At 52.0% G+C, this 27,105-nt stretch overlaps 2 protein-coding genes and 1 long non-coding RNA gene across 19 annotated transcripts in view; 2 read left to right on the top strand and 1 right to left on the bottom strand.

Annotated features, from left to right (window-relative positions):
• Positions 1-1,107, top strand: part of NSMCE1 (NSE1 component of SMC5/6 complex) — a 44,723-nt gene extending 43,616 nt beyond the window's left edge. For all 9 annotated transcript variants that reach the window (XM_078344980.1, XM_035267234.2, XM_035267237.2 and 6 more), the window contains 2 exons: positions 276-396; positions 874-1,107. In XM_078344980.1, the coding sequence (XP_078201106.1) occupies positions 276-396; positions 874-953 (201 nt within the window). In that variant the 3' untranslated portion in view covers positions 954-1,107. The remainder of the gene's footprint in view (positions 1-275; positions 397-873) is intronic.
• KDM8 (lysine demethylase 8) lies at positions 151-24,476 on the bottom strand. Of its 3 annotated transcripts, none has more exons than XM_035267231.3 (8): positions 23,793-24,476; positions 17,082-17,610; positions 13,114-13,280; positions 11,854-11,986; positions 10,991-11,035; positions 7,822-7,971; positions 6,472-6,564; positions 151-6,391 (listed from the first exon to the last, which is right to left on the bottom strand). In XM_035267231.3, the coding sequence occupies exons 2-8, from the start codon at positions 17,577-17,579 to the stop codon at positions 6,227-6,229; spliced, it is 1,251 nt and encodes a 416-aa protein (XP_035123122.1). In that variant the 5' UTR covers positions 17,580-17,610; positions 23,793-24,476; the 3' UTR covers positions 151-6,226. The 3 variants fall into 3 exon arrangements, with proteins under 3 accessions (XP_035123122.1, XP_035123121.1, XP_035123123.1); XM_035267230.3 differs by having other exon boundaries at positions 24,339-24,476; XM_035267232.3 differs by having other exon boundaries at positions 19,019-23,815.
• Positions 24,239-27,105, top strand: part of LOC118146222 (uncharacterized) — an 86,833-nt gene continuing 83,966 nt past the window's right edge. For all 7 annotated transcript variants that reach the window (XR_013524751.1, XR_013524752.1, XR_013524750.1 and 4 more), the window contains exon 1: positions 24,239-24,540. This is a non-coding gene — a long non-coding RNA (uncharacterized LOC118146222). The remainder of the gene's footprint in view (positions 24,541-27,105) is intronic.

The following is a 27,105-nucleotide window of genomic DNA, read 5'->3' as shown; positions in this document are numbered from 1 at the left end:
ATCTGAGTGCAGGAGCTGGCGAGCCCCTTGGCTTCTGTCTCTGCATTCCTGTATACAGAATTGTTTAGTAAAACCGACTGCAACAAACAAGCAAACAAACCAAAGACTCCACTGCACTAAGGCGTTGGGATTATTTTCAGTATTTATTAATCTGGGGCCCGGAAGGTAACACGATGCCTGCTGCCTGCTGACTATTCTCCTTGCAGCTTCCCTGGAGCTTTGCGGAACACGGAGGTGTGCATGAGCTCCACAGGCACTGGCCTTTCTTGTTTCAGGGTCAAAGCTGCGAGACCTGCGGGATCAGGATGCACTTACCCTGCGTGGCCAAGTACTTCCGGTCGAATGCCGAACCGCGCTGCCCTCACTGCAACGACTACTGGCCCCATGAGATCCCAGGTGCCTGGGCCGGAGGCGCTTGTGGGAGGGCTGGGTCAGCAGGACACAGGCCTGGCACGGGGGAAGCCCTTGGAGACGGCCCCCGACGCGCTCCATGGTGTGTGGGGGTCCGTGTTAGCAGCTTGAGTCCTAGAAGCAGCCACTGCAGAAGTGAAGGTGGAGCTGCCTACACCGTTCCAGAGGGCTTTCTGGAACCCAGTAGAAATTCCTACGCACAGGAGCACTTGCATAGACAAGGCTCTCTCTGGTGGCCCTCTTAGGGGGTGCGAAAGCATGTCCACAGCTCCCTCAGTTTGTTCCTCTGTGGACTGGGGCTCACTCTGCCTTCCTCCTGGGCTGGGAAGGCTTAGCAGTGGGAATGGTGTAGGCCTAGGACAGAGTCCTTGGCACAAGAGATGTCGCTGCTGGCTTGAGCTGGTGCCCCTGTGTCGCCAGCCCCTCCGTTCACTGTGTCTTCCCTGCCTTTTCTGTGTACAGAAGTCTTCGACCCTGAGAAGGAGAGGGAGCCTGGTATCTCGAAATCGAACAGAAAGTCCCTGCGGTCCAGGCGGCATTAGCCGTGGTGCCCTGCCGAGGGGCTGGCCACCTGGGGGGCCTGAACGTCACAGCCCTTCTGGGAAGAGAGGCATCTGTGTTGCAGGTTCCACACGAGTCACCTCTTTGTTCTTAACTTCCCATCCGCAGCTTTGGAATAAACCGTCCTGCAAAGTTGCTCAGCCCCGCCTGTGGTCTCGAGCCTGTGTGTGAGGCTCCATGTCATGGCCTTGCCTTCTTTCCTGGAGTTCAGTCGTCACTCAGATCCCCCTGGGTTTGGGCTCCAGCAGGTGAAGCCACCGGAACCCCCAGCGGTGGCCCAGGGGAGCTCACTGTCATTGCTCAGAACAGCCTTGCCTCCAGTCCCAGCTGTGGCCAGCTGTCCCAGCAGGACTGGGCTGGCCCGAGCCTGGATATATGAGCCTTGGCCTCCTCAGTTCCCCACAATCTGGATTCCCCTGGCCCAAGGTGCCGCTGGTCTGAATGGGCTGAGGCCGGGTGTCTGGGCAGGATGCGTGCTCTCCCTCCCTGGGCTCTCTGCTCCCCTTCGGTGCCCAGCAGCCCTGCCATCCAGCTGCCCCAGCCGGGACTGGGAGCCGGCCTCCATGCTTCCTCTCCCTGACCCTTCTGCATCCCACTGTCACCAGATCCTGTCCAGCTCAGCTGCCAGCAGCCCTGCGGCCCCACCGCTGCTGCCTCAGGCTGAGCGCCAGCCCCGACCCACACCCTGCCTCCGTGCTCTCTGCGGAAGACCCCTGGATGCCCCCACTGTGGCAGCAGGCTGTGACCCCTGGTGAGGCCCCTGCCCATCCGTCACCGCCTGTCCCCACCCACTGCTCAGGGTGCAGTGCTTCCTTCGCCAGCTCTGGAGCCTCTGCAGAGCTCCCTGGGCCTGTGTGCCCACCCCTCTGGTATCCAGGTTTGTTTCCTGGCTGGCACCCATCCACCCTTTGGCACTGGTCAGCCCCTCGCTCCCTGCACTTCCTCCATCCTCACACTTGTGAAGTCCCCATCTTCATGCCTCTCTTGAACCCCAGCGTCAGTCAGGATGCTTCAGTCGTGACAGAAAAGCCAACTCAGACTGGCTGAAACAAGGAAGGACTGACCGCGGGTCCTGAGGAGAGGCTTGGTCTAGGGGTTCCAGCGAGGTCAGCAGGCAGCCATATTTCTGTGTCTGCTTTGCTTTCACTGGGCTGGCCACATGCTTGGAGTCTACGCGGCGGTTTTCTGGAAATCCCGCTGCTTTCTTCATGGTGGCAAAATAGCTGCCATGCTTCCGGGCCTCACACATCATACCCTAGTATCAGGAGGAAGAGGATGGCTCTCACTTAGTGGCTCCCATGCCCTTGCAAGCACCCTCATGGCCCATAGTTCCCACGTGGACACCTGCGAGGTGGGGATGGGATGATTTGCTAGCATTAGAGAATCAGACCCACTCCAGAGAGAGGCGGGGCTGTCCCTTCCAGGCCACATGGCTGAGAGAGCAGGGGCCTTTCCCAAAGCAAATTGAAGATGTGATTGTCAATAGCCTCAGAGGCAGCAGGGAGTGAACCTGGACAGTGAATTGGTGGCTGGCCTCCGCTGCAGGCAGGCAGGAACATCCCACCTCGTTCACCTCCATAAACCCAGGCTGGAGCCGGCATCCAGGGCTCCGTGAACGAATGACCCCTGCTGGTGGGAGGCTGAACCTTCCAGAAACGGGTCTGGACTCCTGAGCCCCCAAGCCCACCTTCCCATCAGAGAGGCAGCCGGGGACCCAGCCCAGCCCTTCGTCAGTGGGCAGAGACATGCCCATTGGTAAGCCCAGTGCCTCCAGCCAGTGCCAGCCCTGGCTGGCCTCACCACGAGAGTTTCTTGGAGGCGTATGAGGTGGCTTGCAGAAATGACAGGAAGGCAGGACCAGTCTAGAAAAGGCAGACCTTGGAATCGGTGGTGGTGGATGTCAAGACAATTCAGTCACAGCGGGGCGTCAGCCCCAGCCTGTCTGCACTCCTCCCGACATGCCCTCAAGATGCTGGTGGGTCCAGGAAGCAGCTGATGTTCAGACCTTCTAGGACCATGCTCCCTGGGGCAGAGGTCATTCTCCAGAATGTAATCAGCATGCTGTTCTGGAAGAATGGACGCCAGGAGGCGAAAAGCCAACCAGCAAAACAGCTCGGACTGCCTGCTGTCCCAGTTGTCTGGTGCTTCTGGTCATTTGTTCTTTGAGCTCAACAGTGCTGGTTGGGGACCCAGGAAGCCTTTGGACACTTGGCCACTGGAAACACAGGCCCTCCTGCGGCTTGTCTCTCCTGCCTCCAGCCCCTCCATGATGACATTGACATGAACGTCCCACAACACACAATGTCACTCACCCAAAACCCTCATGAGTGGTTCCAGGCGCTGGTCTGGCATTCAAGGCCTTCACTACCCTGCCTGCCTTCTCTTCTGCCATGCCTCCCTGCTGGTGCCCCTGACCTTGTCACTCAGGAATTATGGACTGGCCTGGTTCCCAGGGTCCCCTTCTAGGCCCTTGTCTGCACAGCAGCTGCAAACCTGTCCCTCCATGGCTGAGCGCCCCCGCCAGTGAATTCCTCTGCTGGACCGCAGACCCTGTGGCCCCAATGCCCTCCTTCCTACCTTCCCCTCCCTCTACTCCAGCCATCCTGGCTCCTCCCTCCTCTGTCCCCAGGCTGGGGCTTTCCTGTCTCAGGGCTGCTGGACCTGGTGTTGGGCTGGGCCTCAAGTCTCATAGCCAATTCTGAATTCCTGGTCAAGCCCCTGCTCTTCTCATGTCAACTATCACAAAACCCTGGCCCCACCAATCCATCCCTGGCTGCCATTTTTCACCCCGTCACCCTGCTCTGTTGCCCTCATGGCACTTATCACGGCATGACACTGTCTCATTTTATTCCTATGTCCTTATTGGACCACCCGCCATGGCATTAGAACATCACGAGGCCAGGGGCCTCATCTGGTCAGTGACAGACATGCTAGCTGTGTCCTATGTTCATGGTAGCAGTCTCAGTGTCCTGACAGCTGTGGCCACATCTTGGGTGGGGGCTCGCATATGTGTCTCTCCTTGGTCTGTGACTGGCGCTTGGGTTCTAAGCTGACTTCAGAAGCCATCCTCGGGTTCCTAGGAACACTGGAACCTCAGCAAGAAGGGGACAGGGCAGGACCATGTCCCCTTCCCATTCCTCCCATCTGACAAGGACATTTGCTTGAGGCCTCCTGGCCTGGATACCACTGGATACCATTAATGAATGTGGCCTGGATACCTGGATACTGTTAATGAATGTGGCCTCCTGTGCCCAGCTTTTTGTCACGCTGCACTACAGATGGACCGTGGGGCCTGCCAGCAGGAGGCAGGGGCACTGGGAGCTGGGGCCACAGCCCGCCTGTCCTTCAGCTGGGGAAGGGGCGCGAGTTATACACGTGGGCCGAGAGTCAGGGCCCTCTGTGTCTGGGCAGCCACCGCTCCTCACTAATGGCAAAGCTAGGCATGGGGGCATCCCTGTTTTATGCCTCGCTACTTTCAGGGATGTTGACATCTGGTATAAATTCTTCCTATGTAAGACTAGGAAATGACTAACAATGGCAGGGAATCAACAATGTCCTTGCAGCTACGCACAGAGCAAATGAACTCCGCTTCCAGATAGCTCGTTTGTCACGCTCTGCCGCGCCCATGGCTCCTCAACAGCCCACTCCCAGGATGAGTAAGAGCCACGGCCTCTCCTTGCCGACAGCCAGCTTTCGAGAACGCAGTTTCTGCTGGTGTCGGCCCAAAGGTCGAGAACCCCAGGACCTACAGGATGAAGGACAAACTCCTTGGCCTGGGTACGGAGGGCATCAGGAGCTGGAGTTCTAGCTGCCTGCCACCACCTTCCCATACCCCTTCTAGTTACCCCAGGGTAGCTACACACGCCCCCTTCCCCCCACCCCCCAACCAGAATCTGTCCTGGGGCTTCTTGATTTTGGGCTGAAAGACAAGCAGCTGAGCCTGTGGGTCAAGGTGCTGGCAGGATAGCAGCTGAACCCTCGGGGCTCTTTTCCCCAGACCTATCTTGGAAGGGAGAAAGCAGCCAAGGCTGGCATGGTGGCTCACATCTGTAACCCCAGGACTTTGGGAGGTCAAGGTAGAAGGATTGCTTAAGCCCAGGAGTTCAAGACCAACCTGGGCAACACAGTGAGATCCCATCTCTATTTAGTTTAAAAAACAAAACAGAGGGCTGGGGAAAGTCTTAATGGCCAAAACATAAACCTGCATGTACACAACACACTTACAGAAAGCATGGCCTCAAACCCTCCCCTGGTTTGAGGGGGATGGCAACTGGAGTGGGTGGGGCGGGGGGGGGGAGCTTCTAGTGGCTGCTAGTGGTCTGGTAGCTTCCTGACTTGGGAGCCTGATCCTGGGTGAGCAGTCATCCAGTCAGAAGACCCGTGAACTTCTCTGCAGGCAGGTAGGTTATCCTTGAGCCATGAGGATGACAGAAATCTCCCGCCACCCAGCAGGGGTCCGGGCTCCTGAGCAGGTCTCTACGGACTCTCCCCTCTGACCGGGGCAGCGCCTGGCTCTCTCTCCAGTCTTCAGGCTGTGGCGTCCAGCAGGCTCGGTTATGGGAAGGAAGGGCAGAAGCATCAGATTAACTGTGATCAGCGACAGCAGCTGAGGTTCCTGCAGCAGCAGGGGCTCGGCACCGCCTCCTCGGCCCTTGCAGTGAGGGCTGGCCTTGCGTCTTTTCCATGCGGGCACAGTGAAGTGAGGGATCCTGGCCAAGTCACACAGCAGGTACACAGTGGGGCTGGGCTTGACTCAACCAGCCTCCTTATTTATTAAAATTTTTTTTCAAAGACAGTCTTGCTCTGTCACCCAGTCTGGAGTGCTGTGGTACAATCACGGCTTACTGCAGCCTCAACTTGGAAGGCTTAAGCCATCCTCCTGCCTTAGCCACCTCAGAGCCCACATTTCACCCCTGCCCATGTAACCCGCCTGTTTCCCAAGCACGTTAGGCTTTCTGATGCTGGAACCCCCGTGCCGGCTGCCTGCCTGCAATGTCCTTCTGGGCTCTCCCCACCTTCCTCTGCCATGCACCCCTGGGGCTGGAGTGTGCCCCTTTCTGGGCAGTCCCCGCTCTGTGCCTGTCCCTCGCTGGAGCTCGACCCCTCAGGGCTGCCACGGGGCAGTGAAGGCTCCTCAGGGCACAGGTTCAGTCCTGCTTGTCTCTGTAGCAGCAGGGGGGCCACAGAACAGGAAATCCGTGAACAGATGAATGCTGTCTGCACGTCAGCCAGGCCCTTTCAGCTCCTATCCTGGCTATGACCACCAGAAGCTGACTGAGAAGCTCAGATCCAGAGCTCGCACGTAGTGCCAGTATTTCACCGGGATGAACAGGACCTCTCCAGGAGACAGGATACAGGACACGAATGGAGCCTCGGCAAACTTGGGGAACTTCTCCAGGTCGGGATTCTCCACATCCACCTGAAGAAAGTAAAAGATGTTATCCTCTCCAGGGGCAGTGGGGAGAACCTGCAACGTCACCCCAGACCCCCAGTGCCTACCTGGCTTGTGTTATGCAGAAGGTGCGTGTCATGAGGGTACAGAGCCACTGACTCCTGCGGGGGATACAGCCGGATGTACTTCCTCCCCATCACCTGGGAAGAGAGACCCCAATAGTCAGCTGGTGGCCTCATTCCGCTGCTGCCCCCACCCGTCCTGGCCTCTGTGCCCTTCCACATGCTGCTCCCTATGCCCAGTCTGCCCTTCCCAACAAACACATGCTTACAGTTCCCCGTGTATGTTTTTCTTTCCTTTTTATTTTATAGAGACAGGGTCTCACTCGGTCATCCAGGCTGGAAGTGCACTGGTGCAATCAGGGCTCACTGCAGCCTCGACCTCCCGGCCTCGAGATCCTCCTGCCCTAGCCTCCCCAGTAGTTGGGATTACAGGTGTGCCCCACCACACCTAGCTGAGTTTTGTATTTTTATTTTTGGTAGAGATGGGGTTTCACTATGTTACCCAGGCTGGTCTTAAAGTCCTGGCCTCAAGGGGTCCTCCTGACTCGGCCTCCCAAAGAGCTGAGATTATAGGTATGAAGGACCAAACTCTGCCTAAAAGTATGTTTTTCCTCCAAATCCATTATGAATAATAACTTCGTTTTTGGAGCCCACAGTTAGTAGGCCCTTGACTGTGCCAGGCACTGCTTAAGTACTTTATGTGTGTTAAGTGGTTTAATCCTCTCTGAGGTGGTTTATCTTCACTCCCTTTTTGTAAACTGAGGTACAGAGGGGTTAAATGAGCTGCCCAAGCTTACACAGCTAAGCGGTGGCAGGGCTGGAGTCTGCGCCCGGCAGGCTGGCTCCTGAAGCTCAGCTCTTAGCCCTCTCCTGGACCGCCTCACTGGACTGGTCTGCTGTGCTAGAAGAACGTTCTCCTTTACTAAACCTCTCTCTGCCTGTGAAAACCAAGGTGGTCTTACAGCAGTAGACAGAGGCGCCTCCCTTTACAGCAAACCCATCTGCTCCTCTGCCTGGGTCTCGGGAAAACTCCTCTCCTAACCTGCCGTCTCCTATTTGCAAGCTGGTCTGGATCAGATGGGTGGCAGGTGGGGGAGGGTGAAGGAGGGACACCTGGGCAGCTGTGCCAGCACTCACCCACCCCCTTCCCCAAGGGCTCCCTGCGAGGGACCTTGGGGTAAGCACAGGCAGGAGCAGCCGCTTCTGGAAGCAGCCGACTGCAGAGGCCTCCCCAGGCCTGGGACCGTTTCTGGGTTTGTTTTATATTTTTGTTCTCGTCCCCTTCAGTGCTTCTTGTTTGTTTTTAAGAGCCTGGTGTTTAAAGGCAGGGAATGTGGCCGGCCTGGTGACTGAGCCAGGAGACAGGAGGCCCGCTGTTCCTGCGGCAGCTCCCACCTGGACTAGGAAGTTATGCTGGGGATCCTGATGGAGCGGGGAGACGGTTCCCTGGGGACCAAACCAGGCATTAATGGTGATCTCCTCCTCCTCCCCATTGCCCAGGCTGCAGTAGTCGGGGATGCTGATGTCCTGCTTCAGCTCCGGGATCTGTGGGCAGCAAAGCAGACGTGAGAGGCGGGGATCAGCCCAGGGACATAGTAGCCCAGAAAACAACTAAGAGTCAGAGACACACAACTATATCCATCGTGTGTGTGTGTTTGAGACAGGGTCTGGCTCTGTTTCTCAAGTTGGACTGCAGTGGTGTGATCTCAGCTCACTGCAGCCTCTGCCTCCTGGGCTCAAGTGATCCTCCCATCTCAGCCTCCCCAGTAACTGGGCCTATAGGCATGCAGCACCATGCTTGGATAATTTGTTCTTAATTTTTGTAGAGACAAGGTTTCGCCAGATTGCCCAGGCTGGTCTTGAACTCCTAGATTCAAGTGATCCACCTGCCTCGCCTTCCCGAAGTGCTGGAATGACAGGAGTGAGCCTCCACACCCGGCCCTCGCCTTGCTAGGTTTCAAAGCCAGGGTAGGCACAGAGGATTTGCTGCCATACCTGGCAGAAACAGGCTAGACAGAGACACCAACTGATGAGAAAGGCAGGCATGGACTGTGCAGAAAGGCAGCACATGGTCTGTGCTCTGAAATTTGTATGAAGCAGTAAGAAAGAGGTGGCTTCCCCTGGCCTCCGACAGAGCTGAATGCCACACATCAGGCGATCTTGGATATTCATGGTCGGGGAGGGCTGTGGTGGCCTGCCCTCCTTTATTTATGTATTATAATTTTTTTTTCACAGTCTTGCTCTGTCACCCAGTCTGGAGTGCAGTGGTGCAATCATGGCTCACTGCAGCCTTGACCTGCAGGGCTTAAGTGATCCTCCTGCCTCAGCCTCCTGAGTAGCTGGGACCACAGGAGCATGCCACTGTGCCTGGCTAATTTTATTTTTGTAGAGATGGGGTCTTGCTATGTTATCTAGGCTGGTCCTGCTTGGCCTCCCAAAGTGCTGGGACTGCAGGTGTGAGCCACTGCACATGGCTCTGGCCTCCTTTAGACAATGCCAGGGTCTCAGAGTGAAAACACACTCACTCTAAGCCCACTTCCGATGCAAACCCTTAGTAGGCACCTGTTACCTCTGGGGTTGAACCCACCAGAGCAGGCCACCAAGAACCCAGGGTTCTTTATAGGACCCTGGTTGGACCTGGCAGCGGTTTTCAAGCTTGAAAGGCATGAAAACAGTGTTGCCAGGGGGACACAGGTCTTTTTAGAGTCACTGCTCCCAGCCTGAAGGCATTTGCAGGTGGACACTACTATTCCTTCAGGAGCAGTGATGGTAATTTCAGGCGGCTGGCTCAGAAACCAGTGTGTACCGGGAAAAGCTGGAATGTCCTCCCCACAGGATGCTTCATCCCAGACACTGCTGTTCAGTCCTTTAGGAAACTGTCTCAAATCAGCTGTACAGAAACGCAGCTGTACCTGCTGCTTAGGGATGAAGTACAAGTTCACAAGCTGAGGGCCCTCCCAGGGATGTGGGGGGCTCCTCCCAAAGGTAACACCTGCCACTGCTGCTTCCGACCAGACCTGGCCCTGTGGAATCTAAGCAGAAGCTCTGATTGGTCCCTGATGACATCATCAGGATTTCTGAAAAGTGATTGGCTGACCACATATGTCATCAAAATCACTGGCCAAGGATGCAGAGGCCCCAGGGGAATCCGTGCCACTGGGATGTGACTGATAATTGAGGTGGGCTTAAACTGATGGCCAGAATCTTCTAAAACATGGGGTCTCTGGGAGAAAAGTCAATAAGAGGTTCTTGGACAAGAACTTGGTAGGAGTCCCTGAGTGTCCTGGAGGTAGAGAAGGTCCTAGAACATCATCCTTGCCACGTGGCATGACAGCACCTGGGCACGGAATGCTGGGACTTCTCCAAGGTCCTCTCCACAGCACAGTGGACATTCACCTCCAGGACCCAAGTTAAACTAACACCCAGGCGGTGCTCCATTACCTGAAGCATCTAAGTCCTGCTTTATCTTGAAAGTCACTGTGAACGTGGCCTTCCACTACTACATAGGCCTCCTCCTGTCCTAGGAAATAGGAAACAGGAGGTCCTGCTTGGCCTCCCAAAGCGCGGGGACTACAGGTGTGAACCACTGCACACGGCCTTGGCCCCTTTAGACAGAGCCAGGATCTCAGGCTGAAAACACACTAGAAGGCCACTTCAGCTGCTCCAGGACAGGGAGCCAAGGTTAACTGCGGCTTCCAGGGACCCCAGCCCACAGTGAGGCCACACCCCAGGATGACTGGGGTCAGGGGAAAGGCGGGTCTTGGGGTCACACAGTAGGGACCTGATCAATCCCCCTCTCCTTCACTTATCAAGTGACACGGACAGGAAGCAGGGGCATAAGTCCTAAGAGAGAGGCCTGGGGAAGAGAAACCGCCAGCTTCCTTTAATGTCAGCATGGAAGGTCCTGGCACAGCCCCTACTGGCCCTGCCTCCCCCATCAAGACAGAGAGTCGGCAGTCCTGGCCTCGGCAGTAGATGCAGCAGCTGAGTAGCAAGTCAGGGCCACCCGCAAAGGCTGCAGAGGCAGCCTTGACTGTGGCCCTGACTTGAGTTTTCCACGTTCAGGGAATGTGCCTGGTCCTGTCCTTGAATCCTGCTGAGTGCTGCCTCCCTGGACACTCCTGGCAGACACCACACCAGCCAGGTCCCTCCTGCACACTCCAGCCCCATCTATTTAGTGTTTTGGGGTCCTGAATCTGGGTGTCTTCCCTGATCTTCCCTCCTATCCCCACGCATCCGCCCACGTCCAGGGCCTGGTGGTTCACACCTATCTTGAACTGCTCCCCGTGCCGGTATCACCTCTCCCTGGACCACAGCAACAGCCCAGCCAGCCTCCTGCTCTGACAGCTGCTCCCTTCATCTCCGAACAGCGGCCCCTGCAATCTGTAGAGCACTGGTGACTATCACTTTAGGAAAATGGCTCCTTGTCAGCCAGGTCCTGCTGCCTTCCCAGCCTCACCTGCTGCCTCCCTCCTCCCCACATCCACTGTTCTGGCTGCACTGAGCCCGGGAGGGGAGGAAAGGGGAGAATGTGAAGGACAGAGGAGCATGGTCTTGGACTTACCTGGTCAAAGAGCTGGTGCTGAGCAAGGTACCCGACGTCCCTCGGCTAATCCACCGGGGAAAACCAGAGGCGACACAGAAAGCCCAGTCAGTCATGACAGATGCCCTCCTGCTGCTGCTGCTGCTGTCCAGCTGGCCCCAGCCCCTGCCACCCTTCCACTCCATCCTAAGTGGTCCTCTCCAACCCTCAGAGGCCCTGGAGCAGCTTTAAAAAACCTCTCCAGCACTGGGAACGCCCTTCGTAAAGCACTGATCTCATCCACCTGATTGGCAAACATTTTCATAAAATGGCAACACTGAGTGGACGCTTGTGTTAATTGCTAATGAAAGTATAAGTGATTTAACTTTTGGGAGAACCTTTCCTCCCTTCCCCTTCTGCCCCCTTCTCCCTCCCTTCCCCTCTCTACATTCTCCTGCCCCAACTTGCCTAGTAGTTGGGATTAGACACGCACGACCACGCCCGGCTAATTTTTGTATTTTTAGTAGAGACAGGGTTTCACCATGTTGGCCAGGCTGGTCTTGGACTCCTGGCCTCAAGTGATCTGCTTGCCTCAGCCTCCCAGAGTACTGGGATTACAATGTGAGCCACCATGCTTGGCCACTATTAAAACTTTAAATACATGCTCTTGACTTTGAGGTCCAACTTTTGGAACAGACTGAAACCCACTGAATTATACTCCCCTACCCTAAAAAAGGACCTGAAATAAATCCCTAATGTCTGCTGGCCATGGTCATCCCAGGACCACAGACTTCCAGACTGACTCCTCTAAAACCTCCCACTGCAATGCATGAAGGGCTATTTGCCTAAATGTACTATGCTCTCTCCCTTGCAAGTATTAGGGGAAAGCAGTCCCCATGACGTACCTCATTCACGATGTATTTGCTGATGAACTCATTGACCGTCATGAGTGTCTGGGACCATTCCTCGTCTGTGTACCTGGAACCAACTTCCACCGGGACGGTTCGGCAGCCAGCGATCTCCTGGATATACTCCAAACTAGCAGAAAGATATGCTTTGGTGTCATCACTGCTAATATTTGTTGGGTTTAGTACTAAGTGTGCTTTATATGTGGTTCCCTTTCATCCTCAGGAAACCTCGCGAGCAGAGACGGGGACTGTCATCCTGCTCTTCACTGATGAGGAAACAGGCACGGAGAGGCGGGCTTCCTGGCTCAAGCTATACAGCTCATACACAGTGCTGTGGAGCGTTGCAGATAGGGCCGGTAAGTCTGGCTGGCTGGGCTGCTCTAGTTCCCTGCTTGCCAACGGCCTCCTCCCTTCTTTCTTTGCTCATTTTGTCACTAAGCTGAGAAACCTTTGAACAAATAGTGGCAGTGCGGGGAGTGGTGAAGTGACATCCACTGAGCTCTGCACTCCAGCCTGACTAATTCCAGGCCTCCTCAGTTAGACCAGCGGATCCGCAGCAGGTTACTGAACCTCTGCGAGTCCTTGATCCCCATTTACAGAATGGGGGTGATGACAGCAGCTGTCCTAGTGCCAGGTATACATAGCAAAATGCTTCACGAAGGCTTGCCGTGAGGAGGGCTCCTGCAGTGAGAATTCCTCCACGCGTCTCAGCGGGTAGCATTCCCTCCGCTAAACCACAAAACAGGCTGACTCCATCTACCTTCCTTGAGAGATGCCTCCCTATTTCCAAACTCATGCAGAGTCACGGCATGACAGCCACGCTCCAGCTGCCTGATCTGATCGCCCCATCGTGAATCTGAGAAAGGACTAGAAACCAACACAGGAGACCATGGAATCCCTCAGATACAGAGAGAGACTGTCTCTTGGGCTATTTCTACGCTTAGCTTCAGGGCCCTGAGATGGTCTGAAACTGCTAGGATCCCACAAAATTGTATAACAGACACTGCCACTTAGGGACTCGTTAAAACACCGCTTAGGGCGAGCAAGTGGTAGAAGGTAAGCACCCCGTAACCTGCTGCGGAAATTCAGAGCACCTTACTCTTCAATCTTTTTTAACCCTTGGCAATTAGTCAAGGGCCACTAGTGAAGCATCTACAAGGTGGCGTTTCCCAGGGGATGGCTGGGGGAGGAATTCAGGGAGCCCTGGGGAACATGAAAATGGGAAGAGGGACCTCACTTCCCTCAGTGACCACCCACCTCCACTTCTTCATACACGGCCAGTGGTCAGCCACGCCTCTCAGGATCACGGGCCTCTCTGGAACCAAAAACTGCTCCCTGAAATGCTGGAGGGATGGGCAGTGCAGCTGGGGGACTGCTTTTTCTAACTTCACATCTGGAATCGAACCACGGTCCGTCCTTGCTTTCTGTTTAAAATCAAAACAGAATGAAATAGCAGCCGTCTCAGGAAGTCAACATTTGGGGCATTCCACCAGGAACCTGTGTCAGGGGTAAAAGAGCTTGGCTGTCATGAGTCCCTAACAATAGACAAAGTATGTCATTACTGCTACTACTGCTATTTGCTCCTCGTGAGATCAAGGTGGGTTTTTTCTTAGCTATTTCATTAAAAATGTTTGTTTCATTATAAAAGTAATATAATACACTGCTTTCACAGAAATTCTGCAATAAAGGAAAACTTACTATTCCCCAACTTCATCAACTTAAGGTCTTTTCATTCCTGCATATTCTTTTCCCATCTTACACACATGCACACATACGCACACACACACACAAACACATACATACACGCACATACACCACACACACATGCACACATACGCACACACACACACAAACACATACATACACGCACATACACCACACACACATGCACACATACGCACACACACAAACACATACATACACGCACATACACCACACACACATGCACACATACGCACACACACACAAACATACATACACGCACATACACCACACACACATGCACACATACGCACACACACATACATACACGCACATACACCATACACACATGCACACATACGCACACACACACAAACACATACACGCACATACACCACACACACATGCACACATACACACACAAACACATACATACACGCACATACACCACACACACATGCACACACAGATACACACATGCACACATGCATACACATGCATACATGCACACACGCATGCAGATGCACACATACAGATGCACGCAAACAAGCACATACACAAACATGCACGCATATACACACATATACAAACACACACATACGCACATACACAAGTACATAAACATGCATATACACACATATACAAACATACACACATACACACACATACGCACATACACAAGCACACACATGCACATACACAGGCACACATACACACATGCACATACACAAGCACATACACAGGCACATATGCACACATGCACACACACACATACACAGGCACATACACACGCACACACGCACATACACACATACAAACACACACAGTTTCTGACCCGCTGGGAGTAACAGCCACAATGAAGCAGCAGCCCTGCCTCTCCCATCCATTTATCAAAAGCAGTTTCCACATGGCCACCCAGTCCTTGCAATTTTTTAGGAGTGGCTGCACCATCATTTACTTAACTATCTCCCAACTGGGTGACCTGAGGCGTTACTTGCTGTTTGAGGCCTCAGTGTCTAGTGTCCACAGGTGTGAAACTGCTGGGGAATGGCTGGGCATGGTGGCTCATGCCTGTCATCCCAGCACTTTGGGAGGCTAAGGTGGGAGGACTGCTTGAGCCTGGGAGTTTAAGACCAGCCTGGGCAACATAGAGAAACCTCCATCTCTAGAAAAAATTTAAAAAGCCGGGCGTGGTGGTGCACACCTGTAGTCTCAGCCACTCGGGAAGCTGAGGCAGGAGAAATCACCTGAGCCTGGGAGGTCGAGGCTGCAGTAAGCTATGTTTTTTTTTTTGAGACAGAGTCTTGCTGTTACCCAGGCTGGAGTGCAGTGGTGTGATCTCGGCTCACTGTAACCTCTACCTCCTGGGTTCAAGCAATTCTTCCAACTCAGCCTCCAGAGTAGCTGGGATTACAGGTGTGTGCCAGAACATCTGGCTAATTTTTGTACATTTAGTAAAGATGGGATTTCACCATATTGGCCAGGCTGGTCTTGAACTCCTGACCTCAGGTGATCCGCTGGCCTCGGCCTCACGAAGTGCAGGGATTACAGGCGTGAGCCACCATGCCTGGCCCCCTCTTTCATTTTTTTAACCCGAGGTGAGGTTGAATATTTTCCTGCATGATCTATTTTCATTTTGTGAACAGTCTGTTCAGGCTCCTCGACTTCTACCTCCTGGGGCTCAAGATTTTTTCCTTATTGATTTGTACCATTCCTTACATAATAGAGATATTCATTGTCTGACATATTTGTTGACAATTTTTCTTCACCCTTTATTGGATTTTGTTTTATTTTGGTTACATGCATGTGTGTTTACTGACAATCATTTGCATTTTTCTTAGATAAAAGTAATATGTGGCCGGGCGTGGTGGCTCACACCTGTAATCCCAGTACTTTGAGAGGCTGAGGTGGGCAGATCACCTGAGGTCAGGAGCTGGAGACCAGCCTGGCCAAATGGTGAAAACTCCGTCTCTATTAAAAATACAAAAATCAGCCGGTTGTGGTGGTAGGCACCTATAATCCCAGCTACTTGGGAGACTGAGGCAGGAGAATCACTTGAACCTGGGAGGCAGAGGTTGCAGTGAGCTCAGACTGTGCCATTGCACTCCAGCTTGGGTGACAGAGTGAGACTCCATCTCAATAATAAGAATAAGAATATGTATTGTAGGAAATTCTGAAAACATAGCAAAGCATTTAGAAAAAATGTCAAAAACATCCCATAATTCCAGTACTGAGTGTCTAGTACAGTCTTAGCCATTTCTTTCTGTGGGTCGGTACTCTGCCACTCTTACAGACAAGGAGACCGAGGCTCGAAGGAGGTTAAGTGACTTGCTTGGGGTTGCTGTGAGGCTTGTATGTCAGCACCAGGGCCTGAGGAGTAAACCATGTTCTGTTCATGGAGGTGGTCTTTGGAACAGACATAGACTCAAGGGGTGGGCAAGATCGATCCCCAAAACAGATGTCAGCTACTTGTAGTATCTCATTCAAACCCGGGAGCAGAGAGATGGGAGCAGCCAGAGGTATCACCTTGCCTGGGTGAGACTTCAGCAAGCCCATCAAGAAAAAGCTGAAAGAAATGGGCCGCTGCTGGCTGCAACTCTCGCCCACATAATCTATTTAAGCTGTTTCTCTTTCTCTCAGGAACCATGAAGCTTCCCTGCTGCCTCTCTGCTGAAAGAGCGCTGCTTTTGCAAAAAAAAAGGAAAAAGAAGTTTTCCTTTTTTTTGAGAAAATGAATGGAGCTGTCTATTTTCAAAATCAATGGGGACTGAGCATGGTGGCTCACACATGTAATCGCAGTGCTTTGGGAGGCCATGGCAGGAGGATCCGTTTAGGCCAGGAGTTCCAGATTAACCCGGGAAACATAATGAGACCCCATCTCTACAAAAAATAAAAAATAGGCTGGGCGTGGTGGCTCACGCCTGTAATCCCAGCACTTTGGGGGACTGAGGTGGGTGGATCACAAGGTCAGGAGTTTGAGACCAGCCTGGCTAACATGGTGAAACCCTGTCTCTACTGACAAAGCAACAATTGGCCAGGCATGGTGGCAGACACCTGTAATCCCAGGTACGCAGATTCTGAGGCAAGAGAAGCATTTGAACCTGGGGGGCAGAGGTTACAGTGACCAACACCATGCTACTGCACTCCAGCCTGGGTGACAGAGCGAGACTCTGTCTCAAAAAAAGAATGAATAAAAATAAAAAATAAAACTAAAAAAAAAGCTGGGTGTGTTGCCACGCATCCATAGTTCCAGCTACTAAGGAGGCTGAGGCAGAAGGATTGCTTGAGCCCAGAAGTGGAGGCTGCAGTGAGCCGAGATTGCACTACTGCACTCCAGCTGGGGCGACAGAGCGGGAGCGTACCTCAAAAAACAAACAGGAATTCAGAATCAATGGAGATGCTATTTTCCGTCAGAGGGGTTGCAGGCCATGAGGCTCCACCCCAGGGGAGAGATAACTTGGAATTTCTAGAACAGCAGGGTTGCTGGATGGCTCTTGTGCTTGGGGACAATCTCCCCCACATACCTTTGTGCAGGGCTGCTCCGGGGTGGAGCCGTGGGCAGGCCTTTTTCCAGGGAGGTGTGCCTGGAGGATGGCAGCGACTTTAAGGAGGACGTCCCCCAGGATGGCTGCCCCCATCAGCAGGCCCATGTCACAGACCCGCAGGGCTGCAGCCACAGTGGTGGCGTCCCCAGGTGCCTGGCACAGACACAGGACTTTCAGGAGGCAGCCCATGGCGTAGACCTGGCGCCAGTCTTTGTCTACGTCCCGCCACGTGCCCGTGTTGAGCTTCTCCCAGGAGTAGTCCAGGATCACCTCGCTGGTCTGCAGACACTCGGCCCTCCTGCCCTTGTAGAAGAGCTCAGTGGCTTGCTGCAGCAGCGTCACCACGCTCCTCTCCACTTTCTCCCCGAGGTCCAGCTTCAGGTCTTCTTTAGTGTGTGGCAGGAGTGCCCTGAGGGCCTCCCAAAGAGTGCCTTCTCCGGCTAGGGGCTCTTCAGGGCAGTGGGTGTCTCCAGCCATTGGGCCACTGCCAGCTCAGTCGGTCCCGTGCCTGGGGAGGCGGAGAGAAACAAGAGTTAGACACCAGGACAGACCTGTCCCCTGTGCCTTCCTGCAGCTTCCTGCATCTCATCTGGGAGGATTTTTCAACAGTGGTCTTCTCTGCTGGGGACCTCTGGAAGGGACGGCCCCCTTCTGTCTGTATCACTGCTGTATCTTCAGGGCCTGTTACAACACCTGGTACTCAGCGAGCACTGGACAAATGTGTGTTCAGAAAGCAACGTGTATATTGTCCTTGTCTGCCCTGCCTCCCATACCCCTCCGCTGCCTGGCAAACTCCTACCCAACCTTTAAGGCCCATCTTAAACACCTGTATGTGAGACCTGCCAAGATTCTCCAACAGTGTTCTGTGTTCCTGCAGCCCTTGAGCTTCTCTTTCTAGCACCTGTGACGATGTATGAAATACACCTGCTTACATGTTGTCTATTCAACACTGCATTGCTGGCTCCTCCAGGGTAAGAACGCAGCCCTTCCCCTATGCTTCCCCAGAGCCTAAATGCAGAGTCTGCCTCATGGCAGGCACTCAGGAGTGCAGGACTTTGAAAAGTATTCGAGGAAGCCGGCATAGTGGCTCATGCCTGTAATCCCAGCACTTTGGGAGGCGAAGGCAGGTGGATCGCTTGAGCTCAGGTGTTCAAGACCAGCCTGGCCAACATGGCAAGACCCTGTCTCTATAAAAAATATAAAAAATTAGCTGGGCATGGCGGTACATGCCTGTAGTCCCAGCTACTTGAGAAGCTGAAGGTGGGGGGATCACTTAAGCCTGGAGGCAAAGGTTGCAATAAGCTGAGATCATGCCATCAGCCTGGGTGACAGAGCAACATCCTGTCCTAAATTGAAAAAAAAAAAGAAGAAAAAAAGGCCAGGTGCAGTGGCTCACACTGCCTGTAATCCCAGCACTTTGGGAGGTCGAGGTGGTGCATCACTTGAGGTCAGGAGTTCGAGACCAGCCTGACTAACATGGTGAAACTGTGTCTCTACTAAACGTATAAAAATGAGCTGGGTGTGGTGGTACAGATCTGTAATCCCAGCTACTTGAGAGGCTGAGACAGGAGAATTGTGTGGCCCAGAAGGTGGAGGCTGCAGTGAGCCAAGATTGCACCACTGCACAACCTGGGAGACAGAGCCAGACTCCATCTCGAAAAAAAAAAAGAAAAAAAAGAAGTGACTTGCCCTAAGCCCTTTGGTCCATCATTTGTACAGAAGCAGGGCTTAAATTCCAGTTGATCTTAGCACCCTCTCCTATGTGGCATGGCAACCCTGAAGCTTGACCTATACGAACACATCCCTTGCAGTCCTACAATGGGAGTTTTACAGATGAATAAACTGAGATTTCAGAGGTTAAGCAATTTGTCCAAACTACACAGTAAGAAGCAGCTCTACCCAGAACACTCATTGACCTCAAGGGTGAGCTCTCTGGACTTTGTATCCACAGGGCTAAGCTCAGTCCTTGGTTCACAATGAGCATCCTTTCCAGTAAGCTCAGGGTGTGGTAGGACCAGAGCACCCCAGACTGCCAGGATGGGTTCTCTCTCTAGCCTCCTAGAAGGCTCATAGGTCGCTTGTGCTGGCCTCATTCACAACCTTCTTGGAGAGTTTCACAGTCCAAGTTCCAGCATGGACTTCTCCATTAGGCCAGCACAAGATACCACATGGGACCATCCCTGGCCTCCTTGGGGCACCTCTTGGCTCATCTGCTGTGTCTTATATGAAGGTTATAGAGCAACATGGAGAAGTCTCATCTTGAGCATCCAGGAGATTTCAGGAGCCTCATATCCTGGCTTCTCATAAAGGCCATTTAAAAGGCCTCCCAGGAGACAGTTATTGCGTTACTATAAAAGTCTTCCAAAGTGGTTTTTTGAGATGGAGTCTTCCTCTGTCACCCAGGCTGGAGTGCAGTGATGTGCTCTTGGTACATGGAGACTGGGGCCCGATGTAGCAGCTTTATGAACTTGTCTCTTGATGGCCTTAGAACATGGCCTCCCAGAGGGTTTCAAATGGGCTCTAAACTCATTCCCTGCAATGCAGATTATTATGGGCTTTGTAAATTGGTGCTCCAGGGTGACCTCAGAAAACTGCCCTTCACAGGGCGCCCATCTGCCTTACAAAGCCAGCTTCTCAAGGTGGCCTCAGGTGTGCGGCTTTGTAACCAGGTTCCCCCAGTGGCCCCATGTGCTGCTTTGTCACCTGGCCTCCCAGGGTGGCCTCATGTTTGGTCTTCATAAACTGCCTCCTAAGGCAGCCTACCTGCTCCTTTGCAAATTGGCCTCGGAGACCTCACGTTGAAGGCTGATGGACATAGCCTTCTGGGAAAGATGGCCTCCTAAAACTGTGAGTTGGCTGTTCAAACAATCTCTTCTTGGCCACATGAAATAGCTTTATTCTTCTTCTTTAATGCAGAGTTCTTCAATGAATGGCCTTATAGAAAGGTCGTCAGAGATACTTATGTTGACAATATATGGTATTCCAGAGACGGAGGCCTCAGGATGGCTGTGTAAGTTTGTTTTCAAAATGGCTTTTCAGATTGCCTCTGTATAAGCCACTTGAAATGGCCTCCCCAAAGGCCTGAAGATTGATGTTATACACTGTTCTCTGAAACAGGAGGACTGCTTGAACCCAAGAGTGTGAGACCAGCAACATGTCAAGACCCTGTCTCTAAAACAATTAAAAAAATAATCAGCTGGGGCCACACACCTGTAGCCCCAGCTACTCCAGAGGCTGAAGCAGGATTGCTTGAGCTCAGGAGTTAAAGGCTGCAAGTGAGCCATGTTTCTGCCTCTGTACTCCTGTCTGGGTGACAGAGTGAGACCGTGTTTCAAAAAATAAAATAAAACTATAGCCTCCTACAAGGCCTTATGTTGGCAGCATGGTGAAGTGGCATTCTGGCCGCATCAGTCTTCTGACCTGGTTGCACAGGCTTCCCCAAACCTCTCATGATTTGGGCTTTTATGTAGTTGCCATATCAAAAGGCCACATCCTGGTATAGGAAACAGTCTTCCAAAGTGGTTTTTTGAGACAGAGTCTTCCTCTGTCACTGAGGCCGGGGTGCAGTGATGCGATCTTGGCTTACTGCAATCTCTGCCTCCCAGGTTCAAGCGATTCTCCTGCCTCAGGCTCTGAGTAGCTGGGACTACAGACACATATGCCACCATGATTGGCTAATTTTTTCTAATTATAGTAGAGATGGGGTTTTGCCAAGTTTGCCAGGCTGGTCTCGAACTCCTGACCTCAAGTGAACCACCCACCTTGGCCACCCAAAGTGCTGGGATTACAGGTGTTAGCCACTGTACCGGGCCCTTGTGACTTGTTTTTTAAAAACTGGCCTCCCTCTAGATGGGGGCTTGTCTGAGGACCAGGTGAAGTCAGATTTTGTCTTAGTTTTACAAATCAATCTGTGGTTTCTTCATAGTGCCAGGAAAGTATTATTTGCTGTGTCCATCTATTCCCCAGGGAGCAGCCTCACACTGGCTCCTGTTAGCCATACAAAATGGCATTATAGAAGGAAACTTCATCTGGCTGGGGAAACACTCACTCTCTTGTTGGCAATATGAAACAATCTTCCAGGGTCGCTGGCCTCATGGGCTGTGAGGAGCAGCCTTCACACCACCAACCATTTGAGATGGCCCTCCTGGGAAGGTCAAGTGCAGACCACAAGACACTGGCTTTTTGAATGGCCTCAGGTCCAAGCTCATCAGCCTTCTGGCATTCCCCACATATTGGTGTGACAAAAGGCTTCTTGATGGTTGTATCAAGCAGTTTTCCAGAGGAAAGGATCAGCTGGAGTAGTGTTATGGCCTGACTTTATTGATTGGCTTCTCAGAGCTCCTCACCAAATTGCTGTTTATAAAGGCTTATATTAAGGCCAGGTGCAATGGCCCAGGCCTGTAATCCCAGCACTCTGGGAGGTTGAGGAGGGTGGATCACCTGAGGTCAGGAGTTTGAGTTCAGCCTGGCCAACATGGTGAAACCCAATCTCTACTAAAAATATAAAAATTAGCCAGGCATGGTAGTACACACCTGTAATCCTAGCTACTCGGGTGGCTGAGGCAGGAGAATTGCTTGAACCAGGGAGGCAGAGGTTGTAGTAAGCTGAGATTGCGTCGCTGTACTCCAGCATGGGGGACAGAGCAAGACTCGGTCCCTTCAAGACTCTGTCCCCCTTGAAAGAAAAGGACATGCACACAAAAGGCTTATATTAAACAAATGGGAGTCAGAAATAAAATGTCTGACTTGCCAGTTCCTTACAAGAAAAAAAAACTGTGTGAGAGTAGTACCAAAGACTGGCCTTCGAGTGCCACATAGAAGGATTTATGGGGAGTTGTATGGACAGCCTTCTAGTGGTCAGGTATAGCCAGGTCATCCAAACTCAGATGCTATTAATATTTATGTCTGCACCAGTAAAACTGGTGTTATTCCAGGCAAACTGACATCTAACATAGCCCAAGTGTGGGCCATACGAAAAAGCCTGAGTGGCCTCGTATCTTCACTTTACAAGTCAGTTTCTCAGAGCTCAACGGGTATTGGCCTTAAAAAACTTCTTGTTGGTCAGAGAAGGTTTTTTTTTTTTTTTTTTTGAGACAGAGTCTCGCTCCGTCACCCAGGCTGGAGTGCAATGGCATCATCCCAGCTCACTGTAACCTCTGCCTCCTGAGTTCAAGCAATTCTCCTGCTTCAGGTGCCTGCCACCATGCCTGGCTAGTTTTTCTATTTTTAGTACAGATGGGGTTTCACCATGTTGGCCAGGCTGGTCTTGAACTCCTGACCTCAGGTGATCCACCTGCCTCGGTCTCCCAAAGTGCTCAGATTACAGGCATGAGTCACCGTGCCTGGCCCAGAGAAGGCTTTTTGCAGTGGGTGGGAAGGGGGTTGTCAGGTATAGAAATAGCCTGAGTGGTCTTATGTCTTGGCTTTGTGAACTGGCCTCATGAGCTGGAACAGCTTTCATGGGGAAGATCAAGTACAGGCTGCATAAAACAGCTTTTGGGTGGACTTGATTCAGCCCCTAAATGCTCCTTACATAAAGTCTTGTCTGTTGGTGTATGAAATGATCTTGCAAAGAAGGTCAGAATATAGGCTATTATGAGCTAACCTCTCAGAGTGGTTTTTCTCCTGGATTTACAAATAAGCCTAAGATGAATCTTATAAAAGGTTTCTTGTTGGTCGTATTAAACAAAAAGGAGCCTGTATAAACAAAAAGTATAGCCTATATAAAATAGCCTGAATAGACTCAGGCTTGGACTTTATAAATTCTCCAGATAGAATTCATTATACACACTGGCAAAGTGGGTCGGTTCCTGGTAGGTTATGAGATAATCCCTCTTGGAAGCTACTGCCCTGTCATCCCAGGATTCTCTCAAATTATTTTTATTATTGTTTTTGAGACGGAGTCTCACTCTGTTGCCCAGGCTGGAGTACAATCGCTCCGTCCTGGCTCACTGCAACCTCCGCTTTCCAGGTTCAAGCAATTCTCCTGCCTCAGCCGCCCGAGTAGCTGGGGTTACAGGCACCCGCCACGACACCCGGCTAATATTTGTATTTTTAGCGGAGACGGGGTTGTCCCACGTTGCCAGGCTGGTCCTGTTAACTCCTGATGTGAAGTGATCCGTCTGCCTTGGCCTCCCAAAGAGCTGGGTTTACAGATGTTAGCCACCGTGCCCAGCCTTAAATTATTTTTAATCAGCTCCTCTAAAGCACCTCCCAGAGTATTCTTTAAGGTGGCTGGGTGGAATGGCCTCTTCGAGAACCTCACTGTGATTTGCAGAGGGTCTCAGAGTGGGCACTCTGCAAGCACCATGCTGGTCATGAGAAAGCCTGCCAAAGGGGGCTTCCAGGACAGATCGGCCTACACCTGGCTTTCTGGGAACAGGCAGTCCAGTTCTCCAATCTCTTCAATGTTATTATGGCAATATTCTACAAAACTTATTCAAAAACAAGAGCTTCGTAAAACTTCCCAGAGAAGTTTGGAACATTTTCCAGAAAGCTTTATTCATGGTACAAGAGTCCCTTTGGCTCTCTAAGGGGCTCACAGTCTTGTGTTTGGGTGGTCCATGTGGTCTCAACACCTGCGCACCTCCCGACCCGGGGCTTGCTCCGGAGTCCTCCAGAGCACCGCGATTCTCAGTTACTGGGAGACGCACCGATGCCCAACGTTAAGTCTTTCCGAGCTATAAGTACCTTTCCTTCCAGCAGCCACACGCCCGGGCCCCAGAGGGTCCCAGGTATCTCGCAGTAGCCTTGCGCCCCGAGGCCTCAGACCCCAATCCCTCCTCAGCGCCTTCCCCGGGGCTGCATTTCTCGTGGCTCACATTCGGTACCTGACAGCTCAATCATTTCCAGGCAACCTTGCCGCCCAAGACACACACAGTACGGCATAAACACTTGCGCAATCGCACTAGGGCTGCACTGATGAGACGCCAAGAACTGCGCAAGCGCACAGCAGCCTGCCTCATGTGACTGCCCTAACGCATGCGCTAATCCACCATAAGATGAGCATTACGCAGGCGCGGAGCCTTTCCCTCCGACAGGGCAGGCAAGCGAAGAGCTAAACTGCATTCTCAGAGCGCATGCGCCGACTCGGCCAGCCTCACGGCCTTCCAAAGCGCATGCGCGAGGTCGGGTTTGGTGTTTTACAAGACCGCCGCGCGGTCCAGGCCTCCGAACCCGGCCTCTCCACTTCTGAGGAGCCGGAGCTTACTGCACTCTCGAGTTGCTCAAACTAACCTCTCTTCAGCTGCGACGGTGTCGAGTCGTCTTTGAGCTGGCGACGACGCGTTGCGTTTGGTCCGATCACTCGTCTGTCTCCTCGGAGGAGTCAGAGGCTAGCAAAGGGGTATTGATCACTCGCTGCTCGTCTGATCCGAAGGAGAGCCTGGAGGAGCGCCGAGTAATCGATGCCGTGGCCCTGCCCCATCCCGTTTAGAAGGTCAGGGAGTGAAGCCAGAGAAAGGCTGGGGTGTTCCCTCTGGGTTCTAACGCCAGTGACACCCGCTTTTTCCTCTGCGCAGATAACAATTTCGTACAAGGCTGTTTCTCATTCACCATTTATTTCCTGCAGCTAGGATTATTAGTTCTCCCTGTTTTACAGAGAGGTAAAGTGAGGCTCAGTGATTAAAGTGGCCACATACTTGTACTTTTGGAAAGTCAGATCCACAGTTGACCCACGAGCTAGTGCTGCATCCACAGTCGGTTCGAGTGAGAAGGAAGTGGCCGGGGCACACACTTCTGCCACCTTTGCTTTGATGCTGAGTGGTGTGGGGACACTGAGACTTTTATCTTTTGAGCACACTCTCCAACGGGCTCCAGGTGTGCAGGCCTTTTGCAGCATTGCACAGAGGTGTGGAAAGTTATGCTCATACTGGGCTTGGTTGGGGTCTGAGTAGGAAACAGGCTTGCTCAAGATAAGTTCATAGATTAGCAGATTCTAGGTACTGTGCTAAAGTGCTTTAAAAATATTAAAATTGTAGCTGTTGTATTGATCATGATCATCCCCATTTTAGGGAGTGTATTAGTCTGCTTTCATACTGCTGATAAAGACATACCCAAGACTGAATAATTTACAAAGAAAAAGAGGTTTAATGGATTCACATGGCTGGGGAGGCCTCACAATCAATCATGCTGGAAGGCGAAAGGCATGTCTTAAATGGCAGCAGACAAGAGACAATGAGAATCAAGTCAAAAGGGAAACCCTTACAAAACCATGAGATCTCATGAGTCTTATTCACTACCAGGGGAACCGTATGGGGGAAACCTCCTCCATCATTCAATTATCTCCCACTGGGTCCTTCCACAACACGTGGGGATTATGGGAGCTACAATTCAAGATGAGATTTGGGTGGCAACATAGCCAAACCATAACAGGAAGGGAGCAAGTAAAGCACAGAAAGCTCTCCTAACCCACCAAGCTCATTGCGATACTGGTGTTTCAACCCAGCAGCCACAGGTCCAGAATCCTCATGGTTATATGCTACACTAGGTTACTTCCCTTTGAAGCAGGACCAGCCATGAGAAACAGACCTCTCGGACAGCGAACTAGGAGAGAAGAGGTGATTTATTTCAGCTGGGAGCAAGGTGACACGTTTGTCTAACAGCCAAGCTCCTTTAAGAAAGAGAAGCTCTTCCTTTATATAGGCTTACAACTCTAGATATTACACATGAAAGGGTCTTGGGTTTACAGCCTTAGAAATGACATGTGAAAGGGTCTTGGGTTTACAGTTTTAGAAATTACATGTGAAAGGGTCTTGGTCGATGGAGGAGGAGTGGGGTGGGGGTTTGATCTTGTTTAAGTAAAAACAATGCCTTCCGGAGAGATTCCCCCATGCTATGCCTGCTATCTATAGTAAGGGGATTTAGGAGCACCAGTTGGCCAGCCTTTTCTTCTATTGGAATGTAGTGTGGAAGTCAAGGGGGAGGTGATCCTAGATGCTTGGGTCTCCTTCCTCACCTTGAGGAGTGATAATGTTGAATTTTCCCTGAGTCTTGTACCCCTGGGAAAGAGTAAACATAAAAGGAATTGCTGTCACCCTTTTGTGTTCTGGAAAAAAGTTAACTGCAGAGAATCGGCCCTCCCCTGTAAAACAAATAAGACTCCAGGACACTCCCCTGTTGTTAACTTGTGAGAGCAGGTAAACAAGACACAGACCCTCCAAGTTCTCATTCTTTGTCTTATAAGTGATTACCTGAACTGCTTGTCCCACTGATCAATCGTTATAAAATGCTTGTTAGCCACTTTGGTTAAGATGCTCTCCTTCCTCTAGGCCCCTGAGCTTTGGCTCACCCTGGGCCTGAGCCAGTAGATAGTCCTCCTCAGAATAGGCTGGCCTCGGGTTCATATATTCTCTGATCTACTAACCCATCATTTCACCCTTTCACCCCACTTCCGGGTTCTTTCTAGCCTTGTTTTCTCCTTCCTATAAAAGAAAAGCTCTTTTTGGCCTAACCCTTGTGGTCATAGTGTGCTCTCTTTTGCAATAGTCTCCCTCCCCATGTTATAATAGACCCTCCTGCCCCTTGCATTAATCCTTTCAAACAAAAGCCACTCTTTACTAGGTCTGAAGCTGTTTTAACAGTGGATGGGCAGTTAGTCTACAGAGACTATAGTTGGGCAGATATTAGAACCTCCAAGTTGCCCACACAAGCACCACAGCAAGGGCCAAAGGAGATTTGACCCTGGTACCCCTTGATTCCGGAAGCTACAATGCTCAGGAACTGGGTTCTGGCTGTTCATGGTGGGTATAGAGTGCTGCCAGTCAGGCAGAGACAAACACCCCGTTTACCAGCTTGTTTGTGTTTTCAAAACTGGCTTGATGAAATCAATTACAAGTGCAGATGAAATGCTTTCTTCAAAGAACTGCAATTTTTCACCACGGGGTTTTACTTCCTGTAGTCTCTTTGCCAATCCCCCCACCTCCTGTCATTCCCAGCAGCCTTAGAATTGGCCATTAAGCTGACAGACCCATTTGAATGCTGCAAAAGGCACTGAACAAAAAAG

This window comes from Callithrix jacchus, chromosome 12 (genome assembly GCF_049354715.1).
Source record: "Callithrix jacchus isolate 240 chromosome 12, calJac240_pri, whole genome shotgun sequence".
Taxonomy (NCBI): domain Eukaryota; kingdom Metazoa; phylum Chordata; class Mammalia; order Primates; family Cebidae; genus Callithrix; species Callithrix jacchus.
The sequence above is the reverse complement of the archived record's forward strand: the minus strand, read 5'-3'. Positions and strand labels throughout refer to the sequence as shown.